We start from the raw sequence: 20970 nt of genomic DNA, 5'->3' as shown, positions 1-20970 counted from the left end.
TCTTTCACGTCAGAGAATATTGTCAAAAACTTTTTGGTGAGAGAAAAAATTGCCCACAGCTCGGTGCTGTGGAGTAGGTATATCTCACGTGATATCTGCTTGGCACATTTGGACCGTCTAAGAGTTCGGATTGAAACTGTCTCTTCTCTCTCACCCTATTACTTTCTCTCTCCTTTTTATTTTTCCAAATTCGAACCGTCAAAAAACACAATGGACGGCTCGAATGTGCCAACCGAGTACCTGATACCCACTTGGCACTTAAATTTTTTCCCACAGTTTGTTTCTTTTGTCCTCATGATTAGCTCACAAGGACGGATTATATTTTGTTTTGAAAGTGATTTTGTCATTCTTTTTTTTGTTAATATCATTTTCCTTCGTGTCTTATTAGATGATTTATTTTGTAAGAAAAGAAGAGTGGCATTAACAAAAAGAGGAGTGACAAAATTAATTCTCTTTTATTTTGAGAAATGATTTTGTCACTCCCTTTTTTGTTAACGCCACTTCTCTGCAAGTGTATTTTTGCACCAAAAATATATTTACAAAAAAGTGACGTTAACAATAAAAAGAGTGACAAAATCAACAGCCTTTGTTTTCTCATTTCTGTTTTGGCCTTTCCCTTTCAATGCTAACGGGTGCATGCATGCGGTGGCTACGTGGGTCTCAAAAGCAAATCCATTGCAACTTTGCCAGGATTTTCAAAAGCAAATGCTGCAGATGACAGTGATGTGAAGTACTTTTACAATTGTGACCTCTATTTTGCAAGGAATAACAAAACTTAACTTTAATTTTGACTTTAGTTTGTTAGATAATAACCAAATTGCCATTCAAGTAGTTGGGGGTTCTTCAAAGAATCCGGCTTATCTGCGAACCCATTCCAAAAATAAAAAAAAGTTTTTATTTTTTAAGAAAATAACTTCAAGTTTAAAAATTATAGGCTTATTAAAATTTTAAAATATGTAATATAGATCTTGTTTGAAAATTTTCGATAAGATCTTTTATACGATGCAAAAAAAATTAAAAAATAATTTTTATTTACATTATTTTTGAGTTTGAAAATATGAAATAAGTTGCTTATGTTTCAAAAAGGTTTCTGGAACGACGCCTAAGGCAAAACTGAAGAAAAGTGTGTGCGGTTCAATCGGAGCTGTTTTTCGTGATAATTAATGGTTCAGATTTGTTGAAATTTTTATCGGCAAAAGTATATTCTTACCGGTAAGAATATAGAAAATAATTCTGAACCATTAAAAATAGCATTTGACGGTTGTGATCACTTGGACCGCACCAGACAAGCCAAATTCTTCTTCAAAAGTAAGCTTTACATTACATTTGCTATTATTTGCCATTATGGTGTGTTTTTTCAATTGATTTTCACACTTCTCTTTTGTGTAAGTGTACGTCATTTTTTATCTTCATTCATATAGAATTGCAAAATTACCATTCATATATTTTTTTCTTCACATTAAAAAGGTAATTATGTAATTTCACACTACTACAAACCAAAAAAAAAATGCGTTTGAATAAAAGAAGAGTGTGAAAATCAAATTTTTTTTCCCTTAAGATTTATGCTAAAGTGTTCTTTCCCTCTCCTTTTGATTATCCAGTTCGCTGGATTTTTCTCACGTCTTATGGAAGTTCCTTTTTTCATAAAAAAAAAAAAAGAAAAAAGAAAGCTTAGCTTATTTTTGGAGTTCCGTTAATCATAAGATTAGTCAAAGATGTGCATTTTTTTATAAGAACCTACGAATTTTGAAAAAAATATATACAGGTATATGATTGTGCTAATTTTTTTATAAGACCCCGGCCCTTAAAATTATTTTAGAAAACCTGAGCGATTCGGGTCATCTTTGTGGACTTGAGATGGGCCTCACGAAAAACATATGAGCAATATCTGCCTATACTACCAAATTGCCATTCAAGTAGTTGGGGGTTCTTCAAAGAATCCGGCTTCTCTGCGAACCCATTCCAGTTATCAAAAAAAATCTTTATTTTTTAAGAAAATAATTTCAAGCTTAAAAATTATAGACTTATTAAAATCTAAAAATATGTAATATAGATCTTGTTTGAAAGATTTCGATAAGATTTTTTATACGATGCAAAAAAAATTAAATTTTTTTTTTCATTTACATTGTTTTTGAGTTTGGAAATATGAAATAAGTTGCTTATTTTTCAAGAAGGTTTCTGGAACAAGGCCTAAGGCAAAACTGAAGAGAAGTGTGTGCGGTTCAATCTGAGCTATTTTTCGTGATAATTAATGGTTCAGATTTGTTGAAATTTTTATCGGCAAAAGTATATTCTTATCGGTAAGAATATAGAAAACAATTCTGAACCATTAAAAAGAGCATTCAATGGTTGTGATCACTTGGACCGCACCAGACAAGCCAAATTCTTCTTCAAAAGTAAGCTTTACATTACTTTTGCGATTATTTGCCATTATGGTGTGTTTTTTTAATTAATTTTCACACTTCTCTTTTGTTTAAGTGTACTTCATATTTTATCTTCATTCATATAGAATTGCAAAATTACCATTCATATATATTTTCCTTCATATTAAAAAGGTAATTATGTAATTTCACATCACTACAAAACAAAAAAAGAATGCATTTGAATAAAAGAAGAGTGTGAAAATCAATCTTTTTTTTCCTTAAGCTTTATGCAAAAGTGTTCTTTTCCTCTCCTTTTGCTTCTCTCAATCTCACATTCCAAAAGTATTTTGAACGTTTCGAATTTTAAAAGAATTGTTTCAAGAAATAATAGAGTTAATCTCTGAAAGAGTTTTTAAAATTCGGACAATTAATTATCGAGATGTACGATGAAATTGAGCGTTGCGGTGGAATGAGCGATGCAATAGAACGGTGGAGTAGACTTTATACTTTCATAAGGATTGGAGTAAAACAATAAGGACGGGTGTGTAACCGTTGAACCATTTTCTTATGGAGGAGGATCCTCTGTGGTTTTGGGACGAGACAATTCAATCACGGTACTTTATGAGCTCGTTTCAGGCCTAAATCGAGTGAGTGATTGAAATAGTTTATTTTGTATAAGTAGTTGCGAGAACATCAATTTAAACACGTAAAATCACAGAAGTCGGATTTCAATCAATACGATCTTACAATATGTATATCTTGGCAAAAGATAGGTACATAAGTTATATTGAAATCTATTTATCTCAAGATGAATGTGTTGCGATCATGTGTTGATTGAAATTCAATCTACATATCTTTTGTCACGATTAATCTTGCCCCCGTGTTCTAAATAATGAACATCTTCGATTATCAAAGTAGACCCCCCAAAAAATAAACATTGTGTTCTATCTGAACCGTCTAATCCAAAACACCATACTCCCTTCTTGTTCTCTCATTTCGCATATAAGGGGTGTTTGGGAGCCTACTTTTTGGCTTTTTATTTTCATCTTTTTGGCTTTTTGGATTATGACCAGAATGTATTTTGAGTATGGTAGAAGTATTTAGGAGATATGTGCAGAATATATTTTGAAACTGTAATAGTGTTTGGTAGATGAATGTTGAAAATGAATTATGGGTTGGATTTTTACCGTATTGCCCTTTGTCTTTATTATTTTGTTACAACATGTGTAGGAATGGTTAAGGGTATTTTGGTCATTTAACGTAGAAATGGAAAATGGAAAACTGTGAAAAGCTCCTCTTGAGCTCATTCTCGGATTATGCTTCTTTAACTAAAATTGGTGAATGGATTTTGGGAAATGTGGTTTGAAAATGGAGTATTTAATTATCCATCCTCAAAACTCATCCCACATAAGTATTCATCCTGCGCTTTTTGAACAATTATGATTTCATCCTCATTTTAAGATAATCCCAAAACTACCCTTACATATATATATATATATATATATGACCAACCCCCCCCCCCCCCCCCCGGATTTACAATACGAAGAAAATAATTTGACCAATCAATTTTCTGTTTCCTTTAATAAATTATATGAATGGAATATTGACGGCTTGAGTGAACACCAAATATTAGAAAAATTAAGTGTAGTTCTTCAGCCAGTTCTTCAATGGCTTCTTTATCTGAGTTAGCGGATATAGTCAATCAAGAAGAACATGAATATCAAATTAACCTAACTTTACTTGTTTTATATAAAGATTTTGAAATTAATTTTGATAAACTATACATAGAATTTAAGTCAAAGAAAAATAAACAATATGCAAAATCCAAATCCTCCCATGTTTAACACCTCCTAAAAACCAAATCCCGAACATGGCAGCCGTTGATTTTCGGATTCACTTAAATGGGAACAAATCCCTTATTGTATGTCTAAAAGTTAGGATCACAAATGATAAAGATATATATCAGTATCTTCACATTGCAATTGGAATCAAATATGGCAATTGCTTTATTTATTGGGTCTGACAAACCACATTTTTCTCTAATAGTTCTGATCCATTGTCGTCTGCTTACTGCCACAACCTCGCCTTCAAATATAAGGTTCAGAAAACTCCAAGTGTATGGCTAGATCGTCGGTAGCATAATAACCGGAAAGTCTGGGATCGTACCCACAGAGAATCGAAAATAGCTTAATTGGATTGTAGATTTTATATGGTGGATTTTGGCGTTTAAGACGGCCAACTTGGTTTTGCTTTTAACGGTAGAAAACTAAGGCAAAAGACTAGAAAAGTGCTTTATGAACTAAAAGAGGCAAGTCTAGGGATCATCTATCCCTTGACAAAGGTCGTTACCGGTTCTCAATTATAACTCAAGCAAGAGACACGACCGCGTGCTCACGCCCAGAAAATTTAGCTTTAAAAGACTACGTTTTTCGAAAGATGTGATTAATCGAAACTAAACCAACCTATTTTTACTAATGTATCTAACACGTAGGAGGCTACGAGCCCTCAAAATGTCGCTTGCCAAGACCACTTGACTAAACAACATACCAATGAGTTAACACCCCTCGCTTAGACCAAAATGGCTAGGTTAATGAAATTCCGAAAACAATGATTTTAAGCCCGAGAGTTCGAGAACCAAATAACCACCTAAGTCATTGGGAAAGAGTAACCTAAGACTTAGCCAAGAAACTACTCACACATATTGAAAATACTAGAAATTATGCTAGGAAACGAAAACATGATTAACCGATAGAAACGGAAATAAACTTGATTTATACGAAGATCCAACTAGTAGCTACAACATTAACAAACGGAAAATTAGTGTATGAACTAAACTTACTCGAGTTGTTGAGGAATTAAAGACAAAAGCTTGAAAGCATAACAATGGAGTTTTTGAAGAGAAAAAGACTAACCTAAAACTAACTACTTACTTTTTACAAGTGAGAGAGAGAGAAGAGTATTTATACAACTCAACTTCTCTCCCAACAAATATCCTAAAAATATACTATAAGTAGCAACTATTCCATAAGTAGAAGGTCGAAAAAGCAACAAATATATGGCCGAAGGCTCGTGGTATCGATACTAATTATGGAAAGTATCGATACCACACAGCTAAACTGAAATGGCCATTTTTCCCGTAACGCTCCCGTATCGATACGGCCTTAATCTGTATCGATACAGCAATCACTGGAACTCCACTAAGCTAATGCGTATCAATACAGAATAAGGCTGTATCGATACGGGGAGGTCATCTCCAGTTCTTCAGGTCAGCCTCAACAGACAGCTCCCAGCAGCTTCCACAGCTCCACGGCACTTTATTTTTATTCTCTAAACTTAAGTAAAGACTACATTTTAAACCTTTCTTTTACCTTTTCTTTACTTTAATTTATTTAATGAAAATAAAAAAGTACCTCCCATTTGAAAACAATGGCATTACCAAAATTTTGAGATTTCAATTAAATTAAAATGTCAACCCCCTACTTTTAGTGTAAAATAGAAAACTTCACATTTTCTGCAGGAGAAAATGGCTAAAAACATAACCTTATTCTTTAAATAAAACCTTGTAATTTTGTAGTTACTCTTAGAAAAATTCAAGGATCAATTACCGTCATTTTTAATCTCGAAAATCGATACTTTTTTTGAAAGTCATTTTTTTTTCATACTTAGACAGATTTTAAGAGGCCGACAGGGTCTTCGGATACTTAGAAACACTTGGGCCATGCATGGTATTGAAATGCGCATTATTTGCACGTTTTACCTGAAAACACTAAAAATACACCTTACGTGCAATATCGTTATAAAAGCTAAATAAACGCAAGTTAAACAACATAAAACGGGACTAGCCACACCAAATATCTACAATATTGGGTGTTCATCACACCCCCCAACTTGAACTTTGCTAGTCCCTAGCAAACTAAAACAAAACGCATTTAACTAAACTATGCAATCTTTCCGAGATTTAAGATACAAAGATTATGCTCTACTACTACAACTAGGCAAGAGTCCAAAACATCCCTTCAAATCCGATCATATGCAATCCACACACAAACATGCCATGAACTAGGACGAACAAACTATGCCATATTAAAGTAGTCAAGCACGTATGCACCGCAATAAGTTTCGACTCCAAAACTCACAAAGATATACTCGTATTCGACTTTTCACATAGTGAGATACAAGATACATCCCATGACAAGCGCTAGCGAGTACATGCAATAGCCAGAGAAAAAAAAGCTACACATGCTATCAAAAGGGCACTTAGAACGAAAGGGAAGCTAATTATTCACAACTATGCACGTCAAGGGACAAATCATACTCAAAAAGTAATAGATATCAATCATGCATCAAACAGAGTTAATTAGCGTACAAAAGATCAACAGAGGACTTTATTAGCTTATAACGACCTTGGATACAAAGAAAAGTGGACTACAAAAATATAATAGCCATATACTTGCTTGGTTCATCTACCATTGGCCATTATCGACTCTAAACTACCCAAGGCATGACCACATATTGGCCAAACACTAAACAAAATTACGAAAAATAAATAAAGAAAAATTACTACCACCGACTCCAACACACATAGTCATCATCCTCATCCGGCTTCTTATGGTATTAAGCATCGAGCTCCCCCTTTCCATCGGACTCTTTCTCATCCGGAATGTAAGCTAGCCCGGAAGTCACACCAATCCTCTCATCATAGTATTCAACCCTCTTTCGAATTCGTTTTTGCTCTTTCATAGCATTTCTTTGATTTTTCTTTGAGGAATAGGGTCATATGAATTGAGATTTGTAGTGAGAGAGATTTGAGCCAAATTTGAAGCTTTGGAGAGATAGAAAAAATTTTGGTGTTTTAGCTTTTGTAGTGGGAGGGGAGAGATAGGGAATCACGCACCATTTTTTTCGCATTTTTACATTCCAACCACTTCTATCACATTCACACCATCCCCAAACCTCCTTGAAAATTTGAAAACTATAGACACACATCCCTCCGAACATCCGATTACCTAGGTTTGAATAATGGAAGAGACTCGGACTATGGTTCAAAATAAGGACGATGAGACTTTTATGTGGTTTAATCAAACAGAAATGCCTTGAATCATTTTCTAAGTACGCTAACTACTCCAACAAGATGCACAAGAGATATATACACTATTCAAGTATGAACAAAAAGATATTATTTACGCAAATGTGGAATATGAGAACAAAAAGTATGGGATGCTTAAGAAATGAATCTCTACTCTAGGGATGCACAACGTTTGACTTAACTTTTAGGCTCAACTTGTTCATCAATGTTCATGTATATGCATATGACATGGATTAAAACACACAACCAAATTTAACGAGATACATGACTCTTGCCATATTGACACAATTGAGCATAATTAAAGTATCTAACTTATGAACAAGAGAGTATTGCAAGCAAAAGTGAATTTTTTTAAAAATTTTAACAAAAACAAAAAGTGACAAGTCTTAAAAACATAAATATAACATATATATCCCTCCCCCCAACTTAAACGATGCTCTGCCTTCATAGCATGAAGAACAACAGTATTGAGAGGAAAGAACAAAAGATTGTACCTTCAGGAGGAATGTCAACCCCCTTATACCTCGACCAAGTTGGAGGTTTTCTTGTCACCGGTTCCTTTCGTCATTCGAACGACTTTCAAGGTCGACTCCTTCGGCTCTTCCAACGGAACCACAGCAAGTCACACAGGGTCGTGGCCAAAGCTTTATTGGACTAACAACCGTGACATGTAATCGCACCCATGCTTAGGGATCCTGAATGCCTCATTCACTTCGGCGTTAGACCCGATCCACCAAGGCTGGTATGGTAGCATGTACACCCTGCAAAAGACTTAAGTTCGAACTACCTACTAAGAGACAAATGACATTAGAACCGCCCTGCTCGTGTTATTAGGGCACCAACAAACATATATACAAAGAAAAATCAAAGACATCACCCGATTTTTACGCAATCTTACGAGTTATACTTTTCTTCCCATGTCTCACCGGAGAGGTAAGACACGGGTGGCTATACTAGACCGTCAAAATTTGGAAAAGAAAAAAAAAGATAGAGAAAGAAAGAAAGAGAGAAAAAGAAAGAGTGTTCAGCCATATGTGGGCTTTGAATATTTATTATGACAATAAGAGCTAATAAAATGAACACAACACTCCACTCCATACTCTGCTTCAAAAATTGAATCTGACCATGCCACAAAAATAGATACTTTGAGTACCGCAATTGTCGAATTCGTTTTAAAAACTTAAATTCAACTAAGTGTGCATTCCAAACTAGATTGATTTTCAACGAGTTGACAAAATCCACAATATAAAGACGATAAACCAAATCAAATTTATCAACACCTACAAAATCAATCAATTCGACTTTTAAAAACTCATGCGAAAGTGGAGACTCAGTACGAAGGGTGGCATCATCGAGAGCTGAGAGTATTGGATGGTTCAAAATTTCTATGGATAGTATCTCCTCAAAAGAAGGAGACAAACTCTCAGGTTTATTCACATTCTTCCCATCCTGCTCATTTAACAGAGTATACAAAAAGTCTACCTCCACATTCGGTTCTTCAACAATAAGAAATTTCTCCCCCGGATCGTCACACAGAGGGGGATACATAGAGGGAGAACATTGGACATCAGGCTCAACATTCGGCCCACTACTCCATTCAAACTCTGAGAAGCTATCAGAATCTAAACTAACATCTTCAACAAAGATATGTGGCTCAATATCCTCTTCCATGGCATTTGAGTTGGACTCTTGACAATGTTTAACAAAAACCCTAGATTGTAAAATTGCGGCCAAATGATCAAAGAAATCTAAGGCTTGAGCGGGTTCTTTTTCAAAAAAGTTTGCCGTCACATATCATATCTAAGAACCGTTGACTCTTTTGAGAAAGTCTATCATAAAAATAGTTAGCAATTTGAAAATTATTATAGCCATGATTCGGGACCGCAATGAGCAAATCCTTATATCTTTCTCAACATGCATAAAATGACTCATTCACTCTTTTGACAAAAGTTTGAATTTGGTTCTTGAGATCAAACCAATTGGTAATGGTCATACGACTTTTAAAAATATTGGTGTCATGGGTAGCTATGCAAGGGGGTGTGAAAATGTGATTGGGACAAAAGTACTCCCGCAAAGTCTTGTGGGGTGTTTCCCAATTTGCCACCGCCATTCTATTAGATAGATAAGACATAAAGTAAATAGGGTAGAGGGGCTATGCCGCCACCTCTTTCTCAAGACAGTTCCGTAGGGTTATGCCACTACCACGTTATATAGACAATAAAAGAAAAGGCAATTGATGCTCAATCTAGCTTCGTTACACCTCAAGTCGAATTGGTGGCTTGGTTAGAGGTATCCGCTAAGTCGAGTTCATATTACACAAACAAAAAAAATAAATGGAGTACTTACAGTGGTTTGTCAAACCTCCAAATAAGCTATATTAAGATTCCCTGGCAACGGTGCCAAAAATGCTTAACTCCGCAACCTCGCCTTCAAATATAAGGTTGAGAAAATTCCAAGCGTAGGGCTAGATCGTCGGTAGCATAATAACTGAAAAGTCTAGGATCGTACCCACAGAGAATCGAAAATAGCTTAATCGGATTGTAGGTTTTATATGGTGGATTTTGGCGTTTAAGACGGCCAACTTGGTTTTGCCTTTAACGGTGGAAAACTAAGGCAAAAGACTAGAAAAATGCTTTATGAACTAAAAAAGGCAAGTCTAGGGATCATCTATCCCTTGTCAAAGGTCGTTACCGGTTCTCAATTATAACTCAAGCGAGAGACACGACCGCGTGCTCATGCCCGGAAGATTTAGCTTTAAAAGACTACGTTTATCGAAAGATGTGATTAATCGAAACTAAACCAACCGATTTTTGCTAATGTATCTAACACGTAGGAGGCCACGAGCCCTCAAAATGTCGCTTGCCAAGACCGCTTGACTAAACAACATACTAAGGAGTTAACACCCCTCGCTTAGACCAAAATAGCTAGGTTAATGAAATTCAGAAAACAATGATTTTAAGCCCGAGGGTTCGAGAACTAAATAACCACCTAAGCCATTGGGAAAGAGTAACCCAAGATTTAGCCAAGAAACTACTCACACATATTGAAAATACTAAAAATTATGCTAGGAAATGAAAACATGATTAATCGATAAAAACAGAAATAAACTTGATTTATACAAAGATCCAACTAGTAGCTACAACATTAACAAACGGAAAATTAACGTACGAACTAAACTTACTTGAGTTGTTGAGGAATTAAAGACAAAAGCTTGAAAGCATAACAATGGAGTTTTTGAAGAGAAAAAGACTACCTAAAACTAACTACTTACTTTTTATAAGTGAGAGAGAGAATAGCATTTATACAACTCAACTTCTCTCCCAACAAATATCCTAAAAACATACTATAAGTAGTAACTATTCCATAAGTAGAGGTTCAAAAAGCAACAAATATCTGGCTGAAGGCTTGTGGTATCGATACTAATTATGGAAAGTATCGATACCACACAGGTAAACTGAAATGATCATTTTCCCCGTAACGCTCCCGTATCGATACGGCCTTAATCTGTATCGATACAGCAATCACTAGAACTCCACTAAACTAATGCGTATCGATACAGAATAAGAATATATCGATATGGGGAGGTCATCTCTAGTTTTTCAGGCCAGCCTCAACAGACAGCTCCCAGCAGCTTCCACAGTTCTACAACACCTTATTTTCATTCTCTAAACTTAAGTAAAGACTACATTTTAAACCTTTATTTTACCTTTTCTTTACTTTAATTTATTTAATGAAAATAAGAAAGTACCTTCCATTTGGAAACAATGGCATTACCAGAATTTCAAGATTCCAATTAAATCAAAATGTCAACCCCCCACTTTTAGTGTAAAATAGAAAACTTCACATTTTCCGCAAGAGAAAATGGCTCCAAACATGACCTTGCTCTTCAAATAAAACCTTGTAATTTTGTAGTTACTCTTAGAAAAATTCAAGGATCAATTACCGTCATTTTTAATCTCGAGAATCGATACTTTTTTTGAAAGTCATTTTTTTCCATACTTAGACAGATTTTAAGTGGCCGACAGGGTCTTCGGGTACTTGAAAACACTTGGGCCATGCATGGTATTGAAATGCGCATTATTTGCACGTTTTACCTGAAAACACTAAAAATACACCTTACGTGCAATATCGTTATAAAAGCTAAATAAACGCAAGTTAAACAACATAAAATGGGACTAGCCACACCAAATATCTGCAATATTGGATGCTCATCATCGTCTTCTCCTCCGTTGTCGCTGGTGATTCCTCCGCCGCAAGCCCGCCACCGGTGATTCTAACCCAAGACAAACTCATCGCCGCCTACTACCTCCTCGAAGCTCCCCTCCGCTGTTCGCCGCCTCCGCGACCCTGACTTTTCCGTCTGATCCGCATGCGTCCATGATGCCTCCTCCATCTCCTCGTGTTCTTGCTGGTTAGCTCCATTTAGTTTTGTACCTTTTTCGTTTCATGGTGTTTTTTGTTTAAAACATAAATGTATTTTTCATATTGTTGAGTTTTCATAAATAAAACATTGTCTATTCATATTTTTTCGTGGTGTATGTTCTGAAATATTTCTTAAGATTATTTTGCAAATAATAAAAATATGGTGAATCCACCGTGTTTCCAAAAAGGGCTATTTTCTCGGAATGTTATGGGTTTTCAAGTTCCATCGAGAAATCATGATTTTGGTCTATTATTTTCATGACAAATTAACCATGAAAAACATAATCAGTACGAATATTATATATGTTCTGAAATAATTTTTATGATAATTTTGCAAAAAATAAAAATATGGTCAATCCACCATATTCCAAAAGGTTTCATGATGTTACGTGGTATAAATGAAAAAATAAATATGATTTTTGAATGAAAATCGGTGAAATTTGGTTATTACTAATCTTTTAAGCTTTGAAATCATCTTTCATAATTATCTCCCGTAATTATTGAGATTGAATCCCACTAAATTAAGAAATGGTTGAATCCTACTAAATTAAAAAATGGTTGAATCCCACTAATTTAGGATGTCAATTTAATAAAACATATATGAATATATTATTAAAAGGGTAAGATAGGTAATTCACCATATGAAAGGATGGAAACATAACTGTTCAAAATGACCGGAATGAATTCTTACGTGGGATGAGGTCTGAGGATGAATATTTAAGTCTCCCGTTTGAAAATGGGAGAACCAAACATCCAAAATCCAAAAATGGGAATGCAAAAATGCAAAAAATTGGTTCCCAAATACCCCCATAATAAACGAAAGAACAATGCTACGACCCGATACAAATGGATGTGCATAGTCACATATGTAGATATATCTGAAAACTCGCTCGATAGTCCATACACGTTGGTTTTCTATTTGTGTCGAGATTTGTGCACATCTATTTGTGTCCGTGGTAATTTTGTAAACCAAATGAATTGTAAACCAAATGAAGGAATTGTTTCTAGATATACTGGTGGCGATAGTGCGGCCGTGAGTTGGTCAGTTTGGGTAAACCTTTCAAGGAATATCCCTCCGTATAAATACAAGGAATATCCCTCCGTCTCCGTATAATTACAAGGAATATCCCTCCGTGTTTTGATCTAATCCGAATGGAATCTTACCATGTTGGAGCAATTCATTGTCCGTAAATGATTGATGTAAAAATAAAGAAGACAATTAATAAGAACAAAATAACGAGTAGAGTGGAATATAGAATTGTGATGAAAGCTACGGGCTATGGGGTACAGAAATAAGAGTCACAAATGGCTTTGAGAACCGTCTCGGATACTACAAAGATGATTAGGTGTCCATTTTGTGTGAAATATCTTATTTAAAGTCTCTTGTAAAAATCAGCTTAATCGGATATCGATAAAGGCATGAGGTCTGAATTTACCTGAATTCTGAAACAAAATTGAATGTTTCATGAGGGTCTTAACCGATATTTGATTAAGATCATTTTTTGCGAGGATCCTAAACAAAATATTTTGAACAATATAAACGGTTCCAATCATCTTTATGAGACCGACCCATCTCGGGTCTCAAAGTCATCTGTACTCGGGGTCTATGCTCGGTTCTCTGTACACATATTAACACATTTTTGGGGGGCTAATTAAGTAATTTGGTCAACACGTTAGCCAAAGTTATGCGTTCATTTCTGAAGGTCTTTGGTGGGCGGGTAACACATCAGCCAAAGTATATATTTTAGCCGAATTGAATTCTCAACCATCTGAAACCAATTCATACATTGCAATTGGAAAAGAAACGTGAAGACAAAGTAGAGAAGGGAAGATGAAGTGGAAAAACTAACTCCAAATTAATAAAGCTAATTCTCTAGTCTATATAGATCGGAGCAATATGACATTGACATTGGACATATACTCCATAGAAATCAGTCATGACATGAAATACTTATTGATCAATATTTTCTTGTTCGTTTCTGCATATTCCGTATGTATTGCACCTTCCATATTTATTACACCTTAATTTGTGCATATAATCCATCTTAACTTGTTCTCAGAAGCATTAGTTAGCATTTGCATTCATTTACAGTATATCCTTCTTGATCAATTGGGAAGGTGATAGACATATTTTCTTCACATTAAAATTGACGTAGTGTGAAGAGAATTAAGCTATATCGTTCATTATTCATGGGCTTTGCACCCAAAAAACGGAGTATAAGCAACAAACCCTATAAAAGCGACAGTTGGGCCATTGGAGTTTTAGGAATGTCATGCATGTGTTCAAATGAATACATCAAGTTGTTGGAAGTTGGAACTTTCCTTAACCAAATAAAGTTATAATTAGAACTTTCTTTTTTATGTTGTTAAATTGATAAGAAAATACAGCAGCAAAAGTTGTTAAGAAAATTATACTATCACGTATATATGACCTCTACAATTGCTCATTTGGTAAGGCAATTTTTTGGCAGCTTGATAGTTTAAAATCTGAAATTTCAAAATTTTTGAAGTGCTGAATAATTTCCCCCCCCAAAATACTAACCTTTTTAAAGCGTGTTTAGAACTTCCGTAAAGCTGCAATAGTTTTTTTCTTTTTCTTTAGGCTTATGTACTTTGCTCTTACTTTTTAGTGTCTATATTTATGCCTCTCGCTTTTTTTGGTTCCTTCTAATTATTTTTCTATCTTAGTATTTGGAAAACTTATGTGTGGTGCTGTGGCGGGGAAGAATAATGTTCACTTTCTTCCCTCTATAATGAGCTTAGTGTATAGAATGACAATGATATTGTCGATCGAACGGTACATTCCGATACTTAAGTCAGGATAAAACTCAGAGGAAGTATAACAGCTGGCGTACCTTTTTTAAGTTATATCGCATCATTATACAGGATGTGTGATGACTTGCCACTAAACACCTCATCATCGGCTTCACTCTACAAATTACCTCGTGCCCATCCAGAGTTTCTCGTACTCCATTCCTATTGTCTCTCAATACGTATAAATCCTTCTATGATGTCATTGACATCGGCCAATTAAATACCATGTCAACCGGATGACACGTGGACGAGCAGTTCCATTTAGGCATCCACATGGCATCGAGATGTCATTCCTCAATTTAGGCTAACAAGTAGCCCAATGCTCTGGATTCTGTTTGACACACCTTAACGTACACATCTGGTCACGCAATCAGACATCCTCTTGTAACGGACATTGGGCTTGGCCCAATAAGATCGCCTCATGATGCTATGGACATATATTGAGTCACTTTGTATGAATTATTTTACGGCTGCTCGCGGTCCGGTTCGGTTTGGATTTTTAGGAATCCGAGGACCAAACCGCTAGTCACGGTTTTTATAAAATGAAATCCGTGTCCGGACCAAAAGTCCTACGGTCCGGTTCCAATCCGATCCGTGACTCGCGGATCGGTTACGGTTTTGTCCACGAATTTTAACAAAAATAAAGTTCAAGCATATATCACATAATAAAAAAGAAGAAGGTTACATTCAGAATTAAGTTTAACACTTCTAAAAAGTACTTGTTACATAAACTACCCAAGGCTTACTTCAAAAATCAAATTCAAAAGAATCTAAAACACTAGTAGGATTGTATCATTGTAGTACATTACATAACATGCATAAAAGAACCGGAAAAGAAACGAACTACTGAAACTCAACTAGGGTTACCCGTAATTTATATGAAAAAACTACGATTTACTCCCTATATTTTATGTACATCTACGCTATATCCCATTATTAAGATAAAATATTAAAATTGGTGGAAAAAAATGTTAACATTACTAACAATTTATTATATAAATACACACACACATATATATTATTTATATAAAATAAATATCTCACGGTTCGGTTCGGTTAGGTTAATCCACGGTTTCGTAATGAAAATCCGTGGACCAAACCGCGAGTCACGGTTTTCTAATTTTTCAATCCGTGTCCGAACCATTAATCCACGGACAAAATCCAAAAGGTACGGATCAATTCGGTCCGGACCGGTTTCACGGTTCACCAAATTTTTTGAGTAGCCCTTTTTCTAATCCCACTGTATATATCAAGTAGTTTTTAGGTTTGGACTCGAGCGCTAATAGTTGCAGATCAAATGCATATGAACCAAAATTCGTGTCTAACTTTGGGTTCGGAGCACTTATTGGTCTCTCAATCATATGCATCACTTGGGTTTTTCCATATTTGTGATATTTGGGTATGTAAAAGTAAAATGTGCTTAATTCTCACAGAACTTCTTGTGCATGCATGCATGCATGTACTGTGTTTGTGGATTTATAGGTTGGTTTTTTAGTTTACGTCGCAGATGCATGCATGTGATAAGGAGCGGTTGCAAAATTCAAAAAAGAAACTAGCTAGATGCATGCACTCTTTCATGATCACGAGGGACTAAACAGAAGTGTGTTACATGTTTATTGTTCTTCTAGGGAACAAGACTCAGATATTGGTTTAATGGTTTAACTGATGCGACCACTGAAAAGGAAAGTGGTATTTGGTTGTTGCTGTGAATCCGTGACGCGCGTGCTAGTTTCTCTTCATTTTTTTTTGAGAGAAAAATCTTTTTAACCGCGGAGCCGTGAATAGTTGTTTATAGAGCCAATTGTGACCGTTCAAATGTGTTCTGGACGGTCTGAATTTTAATAAAACTTTTCCGGGGAAGAGTTTAAAATCCGGACCGGCCAGAATACTTTTAAACTATTGCAATTGGTTGCTGCTGTAAACAACTTGTTCGCTGAACCGTGAATAAGTTTCTCTCTTCTTCTTTTACTTCACCATGCCTAACGAAAAAGCTACTTGCAATTGCATTGACCAAACCCCTACCGATGGGGTAATGATGGGGGCCCACTCCGGGTTCCCCATGGATGATTCGAGCCGTTCAATAATTTAAAAAGAAATTGAGTGGATCCATGATAAATCAGCTTAATCTGATATATGTAAGTGCTCGATCCAATTTTTTATTTTTTCATTCGGACTCAGATTACAAGATCTAGTAATCCGAATGAAAAAATGAAAGATTGGATTGAGTATCTACACATGTCGGATGAGGCTGATTTTTCACTGGCCAACTCGATTATATTTTAAAAAAATTATTAAACGGCTCGAATCATCTGTGTGGAACCCAAAGTGAGTCCCGTATGCCCGTCGTCGGTAGGAGTTTGGTCGGTGCTAATAGCACGGTTACTAGGCGGATAGTCGTCATGGAAGAGCTGTAAAAATAGGGTATTGTTGCGAATCTGCAACATATTTTTTGTGTGCACTTTGTAGCTTTGATAAGGTTGATGACGTAATATTCTAGGTGTTTAATTATGCTAGTCATGCTTTATTAAGTACATAAGTTAATCATACGATGTTAAACTATGCCGTATTAATGTACTTACGTGTTTTCTATGTGCTATGTGACACACTCAAATTATGTTAGGCTAAATGAAAAATTAATAGATTGGATCATATACTTACACATATTCAATTAAGCTGATTTTTTATGAGGCCACTTAAAAAATATTTTAAAATTTATCAACGGATCAAATCATTTACATATGACCCATAATAGACCCCACATGACAACATTCGACATATGTACAAACTTTGGTTGGTACTCATACAGGGAGGGAACTAGGATTTCATAAACGCGGGAGCCGAACTATAAATAAGATTTTGAAATTTCAAGGTTCGGAAATCTAATAGTTTGTTCGGTTTAGAATTTGAGGGAGGTTTTTTGAATAGTAAGTGGAGAGAGATCGAAAGAAGAATGAGATAAATAATTGAAGGAAAAACTTATGAGAAACCGTGGTGCGGGAAGAAAAATTGAATTTTGGGATCCAAAACGAATACTATATGTTTTTAAAGTGCGGACGTGCCAATATTTGTAACACTTAATATAAAATATAATATTTAGGTATTATTAACAAACAAAATTACTAATACTAATATAATTTTTTTTTTTAAAAACTCATCCGAAACAACGTGGGAGCCGTGACCCCATATGACCACATCTAGATTCGCCTCTGTACTCGTAGTCAGTCTCTTCTCATAAAATCAGAGCACAAAACAAAAAATAATCTATTTTTCGCACGTTTTTTTACAATTTTCTTGGTCACCAATCACAAAGGAATTAGGCATATCATCAATAGCTAAAAAGGTCCCCCCAAAATGCTTTTGATTATTCTATTCGAAAGAGGAAGAAAAATGGCCTCACCACACCATGCGCCATTATAATACATCCCCACCGTCCATTCCTCGAGCCACAAAAATCCAACCCTTCACCGATATGCGTACCTTTGTGCGGCGCGAATCCCCCAGAAATTTCACACACTCGTGGCACGTGGATTCCCCAAACCCGGGACAGGTCCTGTCCAGTTTTTGTATGGTTCAATTTGGTCCAATTTTGAGGGCATGAAATAATGATGGAAATTGTTCCTTTCGTAGATCTTGTTAAATATTTTATTCATGTAAAAAATTAGCATGATTGGATAATGATAGAATCTCGAACAAAACAGGTATGTACAATGATCATAGAATTTTGCACTTTGTAATTAATTTCCAATTTTTTTTGCCATTTCATTTTTCTTGTACAAATCTGTTTTTTTAAACGTATCTATCAATATTCGATCAAGCAAGATTTTCATATATACGACAGATTTAAAGAACTTGACGAAATGAACAATTTCGATCATTATTTCAAATCCGGAAAAGAGCCCACAACCGAACTGGACCCCAATAAAAACTGGGCAGGATCTGGTCCCACATCAAACCCTAACCCTATCACCACTCCCGCCTATATATATCCTTCCGCCATAATCTTTGTGTCTCTCTCTTGTCTACTTGATGATATTGTATTGTATTCCTGTATCGAATATCTTTTTCCGTAGTTTTCAATATTATCCTTTCAAGCGAATTCGATTCTATTCATTGCCGATAACAACAGAAATAAAGCCCCAAGAATTCGCCCAATTTTACCACCATCACCGTTTCGAATTCCAGAGGGTTATGCATTTTGGAGCGGAAGGCAATGGCGGAACCCATAAGCAGATTCAGAATCGGCTACGCGCTCGCACCGAAGAAGAAATATAGCTTCATCCAGCCTTCCCTGGTGGACCTCGCAAGCCAGCGCGGCATCGATCTCATCCCGATCGACGTCGACAGGCCCCTAGCCGATCAGGGCCCGTTCGACTGCGTCCTGCACAAGATGTGCGGCGAGGACTGGAAGAACCAGCTCAAGGACTACGCGGCGGGGAACCCCGCCACGCGGGTCATTGACTCGCCGGACGACATCGAGCGGCTGCACAACCGGATCTCGATGCTCGACGTGGTGGGGGAGCTGGAGTTGAATTTAGAGACCGCCAGGACGGAGTCCTTCGGGATCCCGAAGCAGGTAGTTATACATAACGAGGAGACTCTGATGAATCCGGATTTGTGGACCGAGGGTTTGAAATTTCCCGTCATTGCGAAACCCTTGGTTGCCGATGGGAGCGCGAAGTCGCACAAGATGTCGCTGGTGTACAACCGAGAGGGTTTGAGCAAGCTGAAGCCCTCGATCGTGCTGCAGGAATTCGTGAACCACGGCGGCGTGATATTCAAGGTGTACGTCGTCGGGGACTACGTCAAGTGCGTGAAGAGGAATTCCCTGCCGGACGTGTCGGAGGAGAAGGTCATGAGCCTTGAGAGCTCTTTGTGTTTTTCGCAGATCTCGAATCTGCCTTCACATGACAAGAGCGACGAGGTTAAGTATTGCACGTCGAATTTGTTGGAGGAGGCGGAGATGCCTCCGTCGCGTCTTATCACTGATATTGCTCTCGGGTTGCGAAAGGCGACCAAACTGCATCTTTTTAACTTCGATGTTATTAGGGATATTAGGGTTGGGAATAGGTACTTGGTAATTGACATAAACTACTTCCCCGGGTACGCAAAAATGCCGTCGTACGAGACTGTTTTGACGGACTTTTTCTGCGATATGTTGGGGAAGAAAGAGAAAGATTGATAAAAAGAAGCAATTTCGGTGGTTGGCAATAATGGGCGTGAATGGAATTGTGGGTTTCCTTAGTAGGGAAGAAACAGAGTAACCCATTCAAGTATGATGCTACCGAATAGGCAATAGAGTTGGGACCATGGTTTAGTTTGTTGGTTCATTGCCCAAAAGTTTGGGTCAAGAGAAGCCGCTCAAGTGTGAAGACCAACATTTCTTTTAGAATAGAAGTTACTATTAGTGGTCAATAAGTAGGCTCTTTGCTTCCGTTTACATGGTGTTCCTTGTTGATCATGTATATTTCCATTGTGGGTTTGGGAGAGACAAGTACTTGACTGGGAGATGGGTACTTCTCGAATACTCACAAGTTTTTGGTATATGTAATTCATGGCTTAGGAACTGTTCAAATGTCTGGCAACTTTAATCAATGAATTTTGGTATTTTGTCGATTTCTTTTTGTTCTCCTTGGCATTTCTCTGTCTTACTAATCTTGGTCCTTTTGCCTAGAGTTTAGATGCGAGATTGTTTTTCTAGCTAGTAGCTTCATTATGGCCAGGGAAATATCAGCTTATAGCTTCATAATTGATTTGATTGGCAATGTTAACTAAGTGGCCCATCTTTTGGAAGTAAATATCTGACCATATCCTGCTAATTTTCCTTTTCTGCATTGTCCCACTTCTGGATGCGAAGGCCAGATTTGAATTACCGATATCGGTTTATTTCTGTCGGGTTTACAGTGACGTGATGCCATGCATTCAGTTTTAGCATGCGTAATATTATGATTTGTTTGACTTTATGGTTTTGAAGCATGTTGCCTTTTTTTTTGGATAGTGATTTTGCCACACCCTTTTTTGATAATGCCACACCCTGCAAGTGTATTTTTTGGTGAAAAAATACACTTGCAGGGTGTGGCATTATTAAAAAATGGTGTGGCAAAATCATTTCCCTTTTTTTTTTGCATCATCATATCTTCCTTTAATTACCCTAAATGAGTAGAGATTCTTGCTTGCCCCATTCAATTCATTTTCCCTTGGTGGTTGCATCTGACAAATGTCTAGCAGTTGTTTTTCTCAAGCGTGGACAAATTTTCTTTGTTAGTTTGCTCATCAAAACTTTAGGAG

At 36.4% G+C, this 20970-nt stretch overlaps 1 protein-coding gene across 1 annotated transcript; it reads left to right on the top strand.

The window, feature by feature from the left end:
- Positions 1–18685: 18685 nt before the first annotated feature.
- Positions 18686–20298, top strand: LOC131333700 (inositol-tetrakisphosphate 1-kinase 1). The gene has a single exon (XM_058368370.1). It carries the CDS (start codon positions 18896–18898, stop codon positions 19862–19864), a length of 969 nt encoding a protein of 322 aa, XP_058224353.1. The 5' UTR covers positions 18686–18895; the 3' UTR covers positions 19865–20298.
- The last annotated feature ends 672 nt before the right edge of the window (positions 20299–20970 follow it).

The sequence above is a fragment of the Rhododendron vialii genome, chromosome 7a (genome assembly GCF_030253575.1).
Source record: "Rhododendron vialii isolate Sample 1 chromosome 7a, ASM3025357v1".
Lineage (NCBI taxonomy): Eukaryota > Viridiplantae > Streptophyta > Magnoliopsida > Ericales > Ericaceae > Rhododendron > Rhododendron vialii.
This window is presented reverse-complemented; position numbering and strand designations above follow the sequence as displayed.